Below are 16,141 nucleotides of genomic sequence, written 5' to 3' on the forward strand. Positions count from 1 at the left end.
TATACCCCATAAAACATACTTCTCATCAAAATATCTTAAAGTACAACAATACATGGCAAATTGAGGTACTCTTCTTTTGTTTTTAAATGTGAAATATCACAAAAAACACAAAAAAGTTTATTATGGGGGACACTATAAAAAATATGTCAAATTCGGGAAAAATGAGGTAATCGTTACAAACCCCCCCCCCCCCCCCCCCCCCCCAAAAAAAAAAGGAGCTCCCAACTTCTCCTTCGGTCCACCCATTCATGGGACTTGTGTGGTAAAAATCACCACACAAGTCACCACAATACCATAAACCCTAACCCGAAGATATTTTACCCTCTATCACTAACGTCGGGTGAAAATCACCTGAACACGTAGCCGGTAGAAAAAACCATGAATGGGAGCAGGGAAACAAACCTACATTCAATGACGTCAGTGAGCATCCTGAAGGTACCTAATGACCCGCCCACCTCAGACAGCAGCAAGACAATGAAAATCATGTGAATTCAATTGTCCGGGTGAAAATCACCCGACATTAGTGTCCTAGGGTTAAGAACTACACGTCATAACAATAACAATAATAATAAACATTGACATATTCTCAGTTTCATTAAACATCTTCCTGTTTAAGCAAACCCCTATAGACATGGTAGTGTGTTCTGCTCAAGCCCCAACTTTTGTTTCTGAAAAATTAGGCCAACAATGGTTTTAGTCTCTATAGCCTATAGCCAAGTGTTGAGCAATGCAAAACTCAAGGCTCCAACACAAGACTCCACACGGTGGCTCTGTCCATATTTTCATGGTTCCGAGCTTCTGAGTCCAATTTTACAATGAGATGCACCCACTTTAACCCTGAAGTGTAATTATTACTTCAGACTAATTAATAAAGTAATAAAACCACTAGTAAACAAAAAAACAAAAAACAAACAAAATGGCAGGCCAGGCCAGGCCAGGCCAGGCCACCGGGCATTTGCCCGACGTGCCCGATTATGCAGTCCGCGCCTGGGTACTGATCATTAAACTATTACTGTGTGCATGACAGAATGTGTAAATGTGCACAGTATAGACTATTTACACAATGCTCATTCTCGCCCATAAATTAACATCAAATGATTTTGCCACATTTACATATAATCGGACAATATTTTATTATACATGTCACTTCATTTTTGAGGGAATTATGCACCTGGCTAAGGGGATTAAAATTACATTTTTGACAGTCGCTCCAAATAAACAATTAAATCACCACAACTGATTCACTGTAGCAAGGTGTTGGACCGTGTGATATTTAATTTGCTCTTGTTATTTTTGCGCCATTGGGCTGTTTAATAGCCTGCTGATGCCTCTTAGGCCAGGTTTAATTAAAGATATAGTTGTGGAGATGATTGATCCCAGAACTTATGATGACACTTCTATTTGACCATGGTGTCGCCTTTTGAACTCAAAGAAACTGCACAGAAAAAAAAAAAAAAAAAAAAAAAAATGTACCTTCTCTGTTGTACACTATGTATTTATATCGTACTGCTATAATTGGAGAGTGGTATGTATGTCCATCCATATGTATGTCCAGAGTTGCAAGTGCAATGTTGCTCCGATCAGCTCCAAAATTTACCGGAACACTTTTCAGCGGTCTGGCATTAATCTGGGACGGGGGGGAATGAAAAAATTGCGGCAATGTTTTAGATTTTAAATGGATAGATAATTTGTTCTTCAATAAAATGAAGAGGACTAAGAAGAAGAAAAGGCACTGGGTTTGCAAGAGCTAGTTTGCCAGTCTGAGAAATTAACCTCAACAACACATAGTATACTGTATTAATAATTGGAATTAATGTCAGCAACCACAGTTAATTATAATAGTACCCTATTGCATTCATCAATGAAATAAAAGTTCTTGTCATTCTACGATGCCTATTGTATTCACTTGTCATGATGATTTTGATGGCATTTTACCCATCATGTTCTTTTTTGTATTCTTTTCTGGCTTCAATAAGATTATGCAACATTTTGGAATAAAAATGCTAATTAGCAGTGCAAAACTGGAGGCCAGAATTGCAAATATCTCCACAGCAACACTGAACTTCCCTGGAGAGCTGACATAGGCAGGGATAAAGGTGATCCAAACCGCACAGAATATCAGCATGCTGAAGGTGATAAATTTGGCTTCATTGAAATTATCAGGCAGTTTCCGAGCCAAAAAAGCTAGAAAGAAACATAACATAGCCAGGACTCCTATATACCCCAACACAGCCCAGAAGCCTACAGCTGAGCCTAATGCACATTCTAGGATGATTTTGTCTTTAAAGTGTTTAAAATTCTTGAAAGGAAAAGGAGGAGAGATAGTTAGCCAAAGTATGCAAATCAGGACCTGTATGAGAGTGAAAGCCAGAACACTGAGTCTCTGCTGAGCAGGGCCGAACCATTTCATGATATTACTCCCTGGAAGTGTAGCCCTGAAGGCCAGTAACACCACAATAGTTTTCCCCAGCACACAAGACATGCAGAGGACAAATGTGATTCCAAATGCTGTGTGTCGCAGCATGCAGGACAACTCAGAGGGCCGGCCGATGAAGGTCAGAGAACACAGGAAACACAGAGACAGGGAGAAGAGCAGCAGGAAGCTCAGTTCAGAGTTGTTGGCCTTGACTATGGGGCTGTTCCTGTATCTGAAGAAAATGAAAGCCACGATAGCAGTCATGCAAGTTCCTAACAGGGACGCCGCCGTAAGCAGTGCCCCCATAATCTCTTCATATGATAGAAACTCTGTGTCCTTCTTTTCACAGTCATCTCTTTTCTCATTTGACCAGAATTCAGGATGGCATCGCACACAGGTGATGGAATCTACAAGTTAAAATCAAAACAGATATTAGATTTTCTCAGTCGCTCCTTTATTTTCCCCACGGCGGTGGCAGCATGCCAGGCCGGGGTCAGAAGATGCCAAAGTTAGGACCCACTCAGTCACTCATAGACATTTAGTGAAGGGAGCTAGAGATAGCAAGGTTGGAGAGTCGGGATTCGAGGGCTGGCTATGGGGGAGGGGGTGTGGTGAGGGAAGGCTAGGGAAAAGGGATGGTAGCTAGGGATAGGAAGGTTGTAGCTGTAGAGATTCTGGGTTCAAGTAGTCTCTTAAGACACATGCCTTGCCTTGCAAATGCCTACCCGTTTGTACTTCATAGAGAAATTTGGTCAAAACGAAAATAAAGCGGGCAGTAGGTGGTGCTATGACTATGCATGTCTGAAATTGAGCACCGCACTCTGTCAGGTTCCCAGCAGCACACGCTGCAGCGCATCGGATGAACGGTTCACGAGATAAACCGCTTTTTGTGTTGCCTCCGAAATGGGACACCGCACTCGTTCAGTTTCCTGGCAGCGCTCTGCCCATGTTTGAAGTTGATTGGATGAATGGTTCACGAAATAAACAGCTTTTTGTGTTGCCAATATGTGGCACTATGACTATGTGTGTGTCCAAGATTTGGCACTGCACTGTGTCGGGTTCCCGGCATCGCACTCACGTCTCTCGAGATAAAACACTTTGTGCTGCCAGTAGGTGGCGCTGTCCAAATTTCCCGAACTTCGGCACTGCACATCGTCAGGTCCTCCTATGCGCACTACTCAAGTTTTGGATGTGATCGGAGCAATGTTGTGCGAAGTTATGGCTATTTAAAATCACTTTATATTTCATATAAAAATATCTTTTCCACACCTGTTTCATGCGAGACCCCTGAAAAGTGTTTCAGCAAAGTTTGGAGGCGATCGGTGCAATGGTGTGCCTTGCAACTCCGGACAGACAAATGCATGTCTGTTTATTATACTATTAGGATGTTATATTCTCGCGATTGATTGGGGTGGGTAGATAATGACTGAAGTTTCATTTTTGGGTGAACATACCCTTCAACATCAACCAACCAACCTACATCAATTTCCTTGATGGAAGTCACTGAGGTAGACAAACAACTCCACAGTGCCAAAGCCCTGGGGATTGATAAGATCCGTCCAGAAATGCTGAAGGCTCTGTGTTGAGGGGCTGTCATGGATGACATGTCTCATCAGCATTGCGTGGAAGTCTGGGGCAGTGCCAAATGAGTGGTAGACCAGGGTGGTGGTTCCCCTGTTCAAAAAGGGGCACCATAAGGTGTGTGCCAACTACAGAGGCATCACATTACTCAGCCTCCCTGGAGTGGGCCTGGGAGTATGCCCAGGTCTACATGTGTTTTGTGGATTTGGAGAAGGCTTGAGACCGGGTTCCCCGGCAGATACTGTAGGATGTGCTGCGGGAGTATGGGGTAAGGAGGTCACTACCAGGGGTGGTTTTAGACCCTTTTTGGGTGGGCACCCAAAAATAATCTCAGCCCACCCTAAACAATTGAGGGTATTTTTTTTAACAGTACAGTTTTTACATACATCATTAAATTGATATGGATGGATCTATACCTCTTATTAGACTATAAATACTCTGGTTGGTTGGTTGGTTGGTTGGTTGGTTGGTTGTTATATTTGCCTTTTGGTTGACAGCACAAAGAGGGAGAGAGGAGGATAGTGAGGGAGAGGAGGAGAGAGAGCAGGATGGAGTTGGCACAGAAAGAGAGAGAGAGAACAGGTGAGAAGTAGTCAAGACCCAGAATATCTTTATTGTCAGATTTGATTTTGAATGGGCTACATGCACAACTCCACTACTTCCTGAAATTAGTACAGCTTCTTTATTTCCTGTCATCACTATTGGATGAACTGATTAATGTCAGGTGTGCTGCAGTCACAACAATGATCAGGCACACCTGATTAATCAGTTCATCCAATAGTGTAGGACAGGAAATAAAGAAGCTGTACTAATTTCAGGAAGTAAAAAAGTTGTGCATGTAGCCTATTCCATGAGTATCTGTATTGTATCACAGTTAACATGAGACTGCGGGCTCTATCGTTGCAACGGCCTTAAAACAGTGCTTAGTGCCAGGCGCAGCGCAGATTAGTGGGTGTGGACCAGCGCACTCGATATTTTGGTGTCGGCACTACATGCGGCCTTAAGCATTATAACCACGCCTTTTAAGCGTAAAATTATGCACAGCCTGCTCATTGGAGAAGTGCAGTAAACAAATCACAAGCTTCCCTTTTAAGCTCCAATTCCATGGAGCGATCCAGTCCGGCTTCAGAAAAGCAGAGGCGCTCTGAGCTCCCCCCCTCCCCCCCTCCCCCCCAATCTCACTGCAGTTTAAATACTGCAAGCATGTAAATATGCTACACTATAGCAAGATCAAAGTGAAAAGAATGTTCTAAACGCATCGGCTAGAAAAATCTAGCCTATCCCTATATGTCATGATGAGATTAGATTGGTGAAAGTTTGTCCAGAATGATATCGTTTTCTCTCGCTACCCTTTCTTCTCCCCTGCTGCACAGGTAGGATGTGCACATAAATATAGCCTACATTATGTAAAGTCATTGCATAAATGTGTTTTTATTGTAAAAGTAAATGTGAAGTAAGCCCAGTCTTATTGGAGCGGACATCACAGCAGGACATCACAGTAGAACCGTGTTACGGCTGTCACTCATCTAAATCACGTTACAGTAAATCTGCGAGGGATAGATATACCACCTGGATTACATACATGTTTCACATAGGGTTGTGTTTTGATTTCTATGTTTTATTTTGTCCAATATTGAAATGTTCTAGAATTGCATGTTGTGTTAACAGAAACATTATTTATATCTACCACTTAGCCTATTTAGGCTGATTTGGTTGCTATTTCTTATCGAAATGTATTAGCCTCAATGCATGCTGGGAGATTTCACAAGTGGCTCAACAGCCTCTGAATGACAGGAGCTCAAAACTACGATATAACAACTTTTTATGACAGGGGCTCAAAACTACGATATAACAACTTTTGTTATATTTGTGCCTCTCTGACGCACGAGAGAGAGGGAGTGAGAGAGAGAGAGGGGGGGAGAAAGTGTGAGATCGGCCTGACGCGTGAGAGAGAGGGAGTGAGAACCATGATGGTATCTTCCCGAGGCAGGCGCAAGGCGCGTTTTTTTGCGTTTGGCTGTGGCTCTAAATAGTATTTTTCTGCATTATCTAACAGTGTTAAGTTCTTGTACATTACATAATGATGAAGTTTAATAATTCTACATTTTGCTGGAGAGCCCTAGAAACCCCTCAAGGACCCCTGGTGGTTGGTAAGATGGGCTGGTTGAGCCAATGCTAAAACAAGCTTTATTTATTATTTATTTTTACTTTAAAACTCTATCTTTTAATTTGGTGCCAATACCATTTGTAATGACACCTTTGTAAATGAAGTGATGGCTTTGTTGCTCAACATTAAAGTACATTTTATCAGATTTGTTGGTGTCTTTCTAGTCACACAATTGAATAGTCAGTGTTTCCCATACACTGATCTATTTGTGGCGGTACACCCCAAATAGATTTTGACCACCACAAATACTGCCACATATTCATTTCAACTATAGTTGACTGCAAACTCCTGCTTTAGGGCTTACAGTATATTATTATCTTGTCTGAATATTATTCTAGCCAATAAGTTAGGAAGTTCCCGTTTGATTTCATGTTACTGTTATTTTCAAAGCAATTGTTACTTCAGTTGAGTTCTCCCCTGGAAGTGATTTTGGTATATGGGTCACTGTATTATTTAAGCAAGCAGAATTCTACCATATACCTGTATGCAGAATATATATATAGGGAGACTTATTATTTTTTCATCATTTTAAAGCCACAGAACAGTAAAGAGGATATTAACTCATTCACCGCCAAAGACGTCTTTGACGTGTTATCAGAAATAGCCCTCCCCGCCAATGACGTGTTTGACGTGTTTTTGTTTTTATTAGTGCAGCGCGTAGTTCAAACACTTCCCCAGCCTGTGACATGTTATCAGGTCCCTAGCCTCAAAGCCAAGCCGACAACACGCGATCAAACACATGCCGCAGCTGTTGTTTTGAAATGAGCAGGAGCAAAAACAGAAAACAGAGAAACGCGCTTCCTTGTGCACAGAGGAGAAACGCCATTGAAACACACCCCTCGGCGCGCTGCACGAGCTGATCGGCTTGCTGCAGGGCAGCGGACATCGATCGTTCGCGCTAGTCAAACCCGTGACCAACATGATCGATCCTGGTCCCTGGACCCCGTTACTGTGTCCCAGCCAGAAAGAGACGAGACGGAGTCACAACTGTGTGAGGAGGAGAACAGCAGCCTCGCCACAGAAATGGCTTTCACACAGAGCAAAGCAGCACGGCCACTTTCCTGTCGAGGGCGAGGAAGACTGGATTCCAATGCGACAGGACCCGGATGATCTCGCGGTAAGGAGTGTGTGTGTGTGTGTGTGTGTGTGTGTGAGAGAGAGACTACACTGATCTCTGCATTCTATTCTATGATCACACTCACTCACACTGAGAAAACTGTATTGTTGAATGTAAAAAAAGCACTTCATGTATATATATATATATATATATATATATATATATATATTTGTCATTTGTGTCATAACGAATAATATTTACATGTCTGATGTCAATACAGTTCAAAATAAAAGAATTGAGAGCGAGTTCTGCCTGAGATTGTGTGATTTACAAAAATGCCATTTTCTGCAATTTCTTTCTCAGAGAGACCTTTTTGGTGAAAACAGGGTGTATATAAATGGCTATAAGTAGAGTAGAGAACATGCTAAAAGCTCACTTTTTTTTCCTGGTGAACCCAGAGATGTACATCTTCATTTTGAGGTATTGCAAATCACTTTGGTGCTAATAGATAATTTACTGTGGGTCTTGAAAATGACCAACAATTATGAAAATATTTGGCCTGTGCTAAATATTGGCAGTCCTAAACTGGCCATGAATGAGTTAATGTGATGTGTGTAGTTCTTCATAGATCTAGTCTCTTCATTTTGATCTCAAAGTGCACCAGATTGATTAATTTTTACTTTAAAATGTAAAAAAAAATCTCCCGGGGGGGCATGACCCCGAACCCCCCTAGGGGGTCTGCGGTCCACCCTATATTCTCTTTGGGGGAAAGCTCTGATCCTAAAACCGCCCCTGGTCATACTCAGGGCCATACAATCTATGTAGGCCGAAAGAAAGCGAGAGCTGTGTCCGGGTTCTCGGCAGTAAGTCGGACTCATTCAAGGTGGGGTTTGGCCTCTGCCAGGGCTGCGTCTTGTCACCTGTCCTGTTTGTGATATTTCTGGACAGGATTTTGAGGCGTAGTCGTGGGGGGGTTGCAGTTTGATGAGCTAAGGTTTACATCGCTACTTTTCGTGGACGATGTGGTCCCTGATGGCATCATCGGTCTGTGACCTTCAGCACTCACTTGATCGTTTCCCAGCTCAGTGTGAAGCGGCTGAGATGAGGATCAGCACCTCTAAATCTGAGGCCATGGTTCTCAGCAGGAAACCGGTGGACTGTCTACTCCAGGTATGGAATGAGTCCTTAGCCCAGGTGAAGGAGTTCAAGTATCTCAGGGTCTTGTTCTTGAGTGAGGAGACAATGGAGATGGAGATGCGCTGGAGAGTCGGACCAGCAGGAGCGGTATTGTGCTCGCTTTACAGAGCGGCCCTTTCCACCCGCTCCAGCACTCACGGCCACTCACAGCCACTCCGCTCCAGACCGCTCCCTGCTCGATACAGATTTCACCCACTCGCACTCACCGCTCCGCTCAAAAGAATAAAAAAGATAAAAATGCCAGGGTGTTTTAATTTGCGTTTAAACGCCTGGGCCAGGGGCGTCATGCAAGCCAAAAATCTGAGGGGGCGAACTCTGGCGCCGCCCGGAGGGCGGCAAAAAATTTGGGGGGTTGGAAGCCAGATTTAGAGGAATATCTAATTTTAAATTAACAGACTGAGCAGGTGTAACCATAAGGCTATTTTCCAAACTGCTCAGCCTCCTGGAAAGATCCATAATCACCAGACTAAGTACATTGCCACTGCCCAGGCTCAATGGACTTGACAAAAAAGGGAGACCACATGTTTCAAAGCAATGTAACACAATGTTTATTTTGGCTGGTATTGCCTTTTCACAAGGTAGAAATCTTTCCTCTAGAGCAGGGGTTCCCAACCTTTTTTGTGCCAAGGACTGGTAGATACATGGGAAAAAAAAGTCGCGGACCGGTTGTCAATTCTAATGGTTTTAGTTATATATATTTACTCACCAGGTGGCGACAAAGGGTAAATAACAGCCTTTTGTGTTGTACTGTATGTAGCCTATACAGTATTTATGTTTTTGTTTTAACTACAAACATAGATAAACGTAAACTTGAAACTATGTTTCAACTACCATACACAGCCTATAATAATATAGCCTATGTTTATTAAAAAAAAAAAAAAAAAAAATTTTTTTTTTTTTTTTTTTTTTTACCTCTCAAAAATCTGAGGGGGCAATTGCCCCCTCAGTTACAATGGGCATGACGCTTCTGGCCTGGGCAATGGGCATTGCTCACTACAAATAACATGAGCTCAGCAGAGTCAGCTGGATGTTCGTTTCTCTTTCTTCTCGTCTCGCAGCAGCTGGCAAGAAAATAGTGGCCGTGCATATGGCCACGCACCGATGCATTCTGGTTCGAACACGTTGTGATCGAAACTGGAGCGGGACTGAGCGGGTGATCGGTGCCGCTCCAACTTCCCCTCCGGTACCACTCTCGTCCCTGCTCACCGATCAAGCGAAAATCCCCCCGCTCGCTCCACGCTCCGCTCCGCTCACATACTCTGGATGAAAAGAGAGCTGAGCCAGAAGGCAAAGCTCTCGATCTACCGGTCGATCTTCGTTCCTACCCTCACCTATGGTCATGAAGGATGGGTCATGACCTAAAGAACAATATCGCCGAAGCAGACGAAATGGGTTTTCTCAGGAGGGTGGCTGGCATCTCCCTTAGGGATAAGGTGAGAAGTTCAGTCATCCGTGAGGGACTCGGAGTAGAGCCACTGCTCCTTTGCATATAAAGGAGCCAGTTGAGGTGGATCTGGTAAGGATGGCACGTGGTTGCCTCCCTAGGGAGGTGTTCCAGGCACGTCCAGCTGGGAGGAGACCACAAGGCAAACCGAGGGCTAGGTGTTGAGATTATATCTCCACGCTGACCTGGGAATGCCTCGGGATCCCCTGGCTAATGTGGCCAGGGAAAGGGAAGTTTCCCAGACAAACGGTTGGAGATTGATGGATGGATATCCTTTAAAGTCGTGTGGTAGGCCAAATGATAATCATGCATGAAATAGTATATTTAAGCAATATATCACGAGAGCAAGTGTGTTGTGGTGAATATATCCCGCTGATAAGCTGTTATGCCGAGTGGGATAACAGCTTATCAGCGGGATATATTCCACAACACACGCTGCTCGAGTGCTATATTGCTTTTATAAAACGGTTTCCAAGTATAATAATATAATAATAATAATACTATAAGTCCGACTGGCATCGTATTCTGATAGAGTCAGTTGAAACACTACTGTAAGGCGGGACCTCTAGCAAGAAGATAGACGTGCGGGTGATTTGATTGGATCATTCTGGAGACTGAAGTCGACATTGGCCAATCCTGGCGCTTGCTGAGAGCTTTTTGCAAAGCTCGACACCAGAGCCGTATGCCGACACCAAGTAACGTTACGTCTTATTTAGAAATGCGGGGTTAAGAGTGAGGGCGCGCGAGAGAGGGGTTAAGACATTAGCCCGCGTCTATTCTTGTACAAAACATCATTTTCTGCGAAGTATTAGTAAAGTTATAAGCGAAGATCGATTCACAAGGATCTGAAAACTGTCTCCGCCATTTTGTTTTTGAGGTAACCAAAGCCTAAGAGAGTTGCACCATCATGCGTCTGGCTGCAAGTGAGTAGCTTTTTGTTTTGACACTACTGTAAGGCGGGACCTCTAGCAAGAAGATAGATGTGCGGGTGATTTGATTGGATCGTTCTGGAGACTGAAGTTGACATTGGCCAATCCTGGCGCTTGCTGAGAAGCTGAGAGCTTTCTGGAAAGCCCACGGAGCTCGAGCGCAGAGCTGCCTTTTAGTAAGAGAGTTGCCATGGCAACCAATAACCCATGGCCATGGGTTATTGAACTCGGTTACTGGAATTATACAATGGCTGTGAACCAATCAGATTGCTTGATTTGAGAGAGCCGTTTTATAATATATATTATAATAGTTTATACCATGGTCTGGGTGAATACTCGATTCTGATTGGCTGCAGGGTGTCCATTAAAAAGTGATAATGTACAGTTGGTAAAGTCATTCAGCCAAATGGTCTGTTCACCATTCATATCAATGCGCCATAGTTTCAACAGTGTTCTCAAGAGAGCTGTTTGAGCTCTATATCCCCGTTAAGGGTTAATATGACAATTTTGGAAGTTGAGAAAAAAATGGAGTCGGTCAAAGTAACTATTTAAATCACCCCTGTGTGCTCAGTTTATCAAAAATAACTCTTATTTACAATTTTGATTTTCGTTTCGGAGATTTCTAACCTCGCGTCACCAGGCTCTTCTCGGCGAGAAAGAGGAGATTTCCCTCAGGGGCGAGCCCGGCGCGAGCCGGGCATTTGACAGAGAGAGAGAGAGAGAGAGAGAGAGAGAGAGAGAGAGAGAGAGAGAGAGAGAGAGACAACCTCTCTGCATTTCACTTGAATCCATTCTCATCACTTCCTGAAACTCTTCGCTCTTAAATGTTAATATACTTGGCCAATACATATCTATCATACAAAATAAAGCAAGTGGCCAAACGGTAATGTCTTCATTTAATGTAGAACGTAAAACATCGTTAAACCCACATTCCTGTGATAAAGTTAGCGTTTGAGTCGGCTTTAAAACGGAGGGTGGTGGAGGTGGGAGGGACTATTTTATTTCGTGGAAGACTGATTTACAGTATGAATAACAGACATTTAGCCATTTAGATTGCTTTATTTATTACACATGGAAATATAAATGACTGGTCTTATTGTTTTGTTGGCAAGTGACCATGGTATAAGCGGGTTAATGCACTTCGAGGTGTACATTATCACTTTTTAAGGGACGACGCGAGAGGCGTGAACCGTCCGAGGCGAAGCCGAGGATGGTTGCGAAGATAATGTACACCTCGTCGTGCATTAACCCTTACATATTTGACTAGGGGAGAAAATATATAAGGAGGGAGAATGTAAGCTACCGTACTTATTTGCATAATTAATTGATTGATTCATCATTTTACACCCAATGCATGCCTGGATAGGTTCCAGCCTGCTGTGACCCTGAAAAGAATTAAGCAGCTCGTAAAAATTAATGATGCATATTAGTTGTTTGTTACCTACAACTAATTTAGATGTTGTTTACACTACTAAAAAAAAAAAAAAAAATGTTTTTTTACTGATGATGAATTGTACTGTATATAAACATATAAATACTGTTGTTGTATTTGAACATTTATTTAATTGCTGATATTAAATGTACAGGTGTTATACTCTGATCCATTAAATAATACTAGAGTACCTGTGGTGTTGCTGATTTCTCCCTCTGCACATGCTATACAGTCATAGCAGCAGACCGGCTTTCCTTTCTGGAGAACTTTATGGGTTCCTGGGGAACATGTCTCACTGCACACTGACACAGGCACCTGCATGAACAAAAAAGCAGTATGAAATGCTGTTGTCTTTACAAGTCACCATTTGGAATGCTGGTGAAATCATTACCATACAATAAACCTGCAAGTTAACAATCCATGAATGATCATATGGTATTAACCTGTTCTGAGTTCTGTTCCCAAATTAAGGACTCAGTGTGCAGATAAAACTGTTTTTCTGTAGGTAAAGATGCGTCGTAAAGACCAACTGTGACAAACTCCACAGTGCCATTTTTGTTCAGCTGCCAGTTTATGATTTCAAACTTTGCTGCTGGGTCTCCATTCTCATCAAAGTAAACTTCTTCCTCTTCCTTCGTCTTGAACTGAACCTTTTTTATGTGCTGCAAAATCTAAGCAGATAGATATATTACTTTACTTATTCCATTAAAAGCAAACCACCTCGTATTAGCTCTGCAGAATGATGGACATGCAAAATGTTATTAAACAAGGCCAGGTGGAAACCTGGCATAGGGCCGGTGCATGGTAGCCTATTGCCTATTACTTATCCTACTGCATAGGCTAAAATACCCGCTAACGTTCACGTAGCATATTAATTAATTAATCGTTCGGGGAATAGCTTAGTATACGCTGTAACGTTATGGACTGCTAACGTTCACGTAGCATATTAATTAATCGTTCGGGCAATTGGTTATTATACGCTATTATACGCTGTAACGTTATGGAGATTTCATTTAAATTACTGCCTGTCTATTGTGTTATGTTATACAACTGCTACGGACTCCACTCGCCAGCACCCCCCTCCCCCCAGCTCTTTCTAAACAAAGACTCCTCATGTCTCCACTCGGCGAGTGCATATAGTGGAGACATCCCTAGCAACAATGAGATGATAGCCTATTACTTAGCCTACTGCATAGGCTAAAGTACCTGCTAACGTTCACGTAGCATATTCATTACCCTTACTGTGGCATGTCAAGCTGCAGCGTCCTCCGTGTAACGAGCAAAAAAGTATTGTGGAGCTGCAGCATCCTCCGTGTCCGTGTAACGAGCTAGCCACAGTATACCTGGGCCGTTTCTCAATACCAAGAATGCATTCTTGTTCTTGTGTTCTTGGGGAGAACGTTCTTGCTAGTCGTTCTTGGAAGAATTAACTTGCTAGGTCACAAGCACACATGACGCTGTTGGCAGTTTGAGACGATGCGTTCTTGAGGGTATTGCGCAATACCAGCGCAGAGGCCGCCTGCAGTACTACACAAATAAAAAGCGTGCTCTGGAACTTTTTGCCATTTTTCGCCATAAATGTTCGTAAAGTGGCACTTATTGAAACCTACTACCCTGCTTGTAGGCATCAAAAGTCATCAGAAATTAATTTAGTGATGAAATAAAACTTTAAATTGTAAAAAACTTTCCGGAGCTTATGTCGTCTTCTCTGCTGCGTTCTGCCTCTGCTTATGCCGAAATGCATGCTGGGAGTGTGGAAAGACATTTAGAACCTGAATCCGTGCTCAAATCTGGGCGACAGAGTCGAATGTAGGGGCCCTGCTGTGCATGCACACCGGCCCCAACAATACTGTTTAAACAAAGAGCAAAAAATGAAAAAGAAAAAACGGTTAATCTGAAACACATAATGTTAAACTATCATTCAGCCTTCAGTGTTCAACTCACCGTGAATGGATCTGGCTGTACCTTATTGCCACATGTGTCTTTACAGCCAAGAATACTATGTAGTGCGTGAGCCACAGCATACACTCCTTTATAGACATTGTTAAAGATGGGCATGAGTGACATATCAGTGAAACTGTTTTGCTGCCCAGATACATCTTCAGACCCTGTACAGTATGTCTGATTCCCTTCTGAACCCTTCGTTTGCTTGAACCTACAATCAAACATTGTCTCCCAGAATTCTGTGAACAATTCATGACTAGATGAATTGAGTGACTTTATATCCAGCATGAACTCTCTCATGCCTGTGACATGGGCCTTGGGCATGGAAAGCCCTATAGCACCATCCAGGATGTGGTGTCCATTCATAGTTGCAGTGTGGGAATCAATAATCCAGGCCTCAATGCCTACCCACTGGTACCCAGTCAGGTTGTGGGCAGCCATCTCATGTATTAGTATTTCCATCTCAAAGGGGGATTGGAAAGCGACAATCACCTGGGAAGTGGAAGCTTTGATAATATCAATTAGTGCCTCTAATCTTTCTGGTGGGTTTGTTACTCTGAAGGATTCAGAGTATTCTAGACAGATGCCCAGCTGTTGGGCCGTCTCTGTGAATATCGCAATACCGTTATTGCCATAATCCGGTCCGGACCTAATTACCCCGACCCAAGTCCAGCCAAAGTGCTTGACCAACTGGGCCAGAGCTCTGCTCTGGTAGAAGTCACTGGGCATTGTTCTGAGGAAGGAAGGGTACCGGACTTTGTCACTGAGACAAGCACAGGTGGCAGAGTGGCTGATCTAGGGAGTAGAAAGGAATGATATTCCCAAGATGAGGACGCAAGTTCTAAAAAAATGTACACAGGAAAACATTAGTACTTTAGCAGTAATTATCTTAAAACTGCCTTTACTGAGAACAGTCAGATGAATTGCAGTATATTAATTACTGTATTATCGAAAAAATAAAACAAATAAATAGCTCAAACTGTGGCCAATCTTTACAGTACATCATTATACATTTGTGTAAAAAAAAGCCCACCAATGGGATATGAAAAGGTCCAATGACAGTGGATATCGCCATGGAATGAGGGGAGGAGGACACTCCTATAATGGCCTGCACTTGGGCCGGTCTGGTGCAGGGTGCCTTGGAGGCTGTGGATATATCCTCATTACCGTTAGCCAAGGCCAGTGCCACCCTTACTCCCCTTGCAATGGAGCGACATTCATCATAGATCTTGTAGCCCAGAAAGATGCCAGGCAGCAGGTCTGTGCTGTTGTTAATCTCCTCGATGGCAAAGAGCATAGCCTGAGCAAACTGGAACCCTGTGAAAGTCAAACTTAACCCAAAATGTTATAAATGGTTGGTGTTATAGCAGTATGTCCTTGAAATGAAACGAAATTAAAGGTGAAATTAAATGAGCAAACATTTTGTATTTCGCAACTCAGCGTGATAACCTTTTTTTAATCAATTTTATATATCTACCCAGCTCCTGTAATCTTCATCTTACTTATGTTAAGCAGCTTGCTACATTGTGATTTACCTTGTGCACTGCAGTGGCGGTGGTCTGTACATGTAGGCATCCTGTCTGTCTTTCCAGCTGGTGTGGAAAGAGAAGATTCCACCCAAAATAATGTCCCCATTCTTAGACAGCTGGGGGATCTCCGGCTCCCCTCTCTGCCGACACACCGGCTCCTCAGCCCCAGAGAGAGATGCCACCAGCAGAAGCTGCAGAAGGGCCCAACCCTGCTTTGTCCACGTTTGGGTGGACATCATACTAAAGGCCGTTAGACACCAAGAGCGATGTGAATATACAGCACGAAATTGCGATCTGAATTTTGACCTACCAGTCAACAGACGTCGGAAGCGAATTTCTGAAAAATTTACCTTGGTCCAAAAAATTAAATGCTGCAATATCACTCAGTGAAACTTCGCCATTTGTATGCACGGTTGCATTGACTGATATTGGCTCAAAAACTACT

General features: G+C 43.1%; 1 protein-coding gene across 1 annotated transcript; it reads right to left on the reverse strand.

Moving 5' to 3' along the window:
- Positions 1–1,909: 1,909 nt before the first annotated feature.
- LOC310776465 (extracellular calcium-sensing receptor-like) lies at positions 1,910–15,935 on the reverse strand (the record flags this gene model as incomplete). The annotated part of the gene is made up of 6 exons (XM_083636655.1): positions 1,910–2,823; positions 12,415–12,538; positions 12,667–12,894; positions 14,168–14,962; positions 15,201–15,498; positions 15,703–15,935. The coding sequence occupies 6 exons, from the start codon at positions 15,933–15,935 to the stop codon at positions 1,910–1,912; spliced, it is 2,592 nt and encodes an 863-aa protein (XP_083492781.1).
- Positions 15,936–16,141: the final 206 nt, after the last annotated feature.

Source organism: Poromitra crassiceps (assembly GCF_964638095.1).
Source record: "Poromitra crassiceps genome assembly, chromosome: 5".
NCBI classification, from domain to species: domain Eukaryota; kingdom Metazoa; phylum Chordata; class Actinopteri; order Beryciformes; family Melamphaidae; genus Poromitra; species Poromitra crassiceps.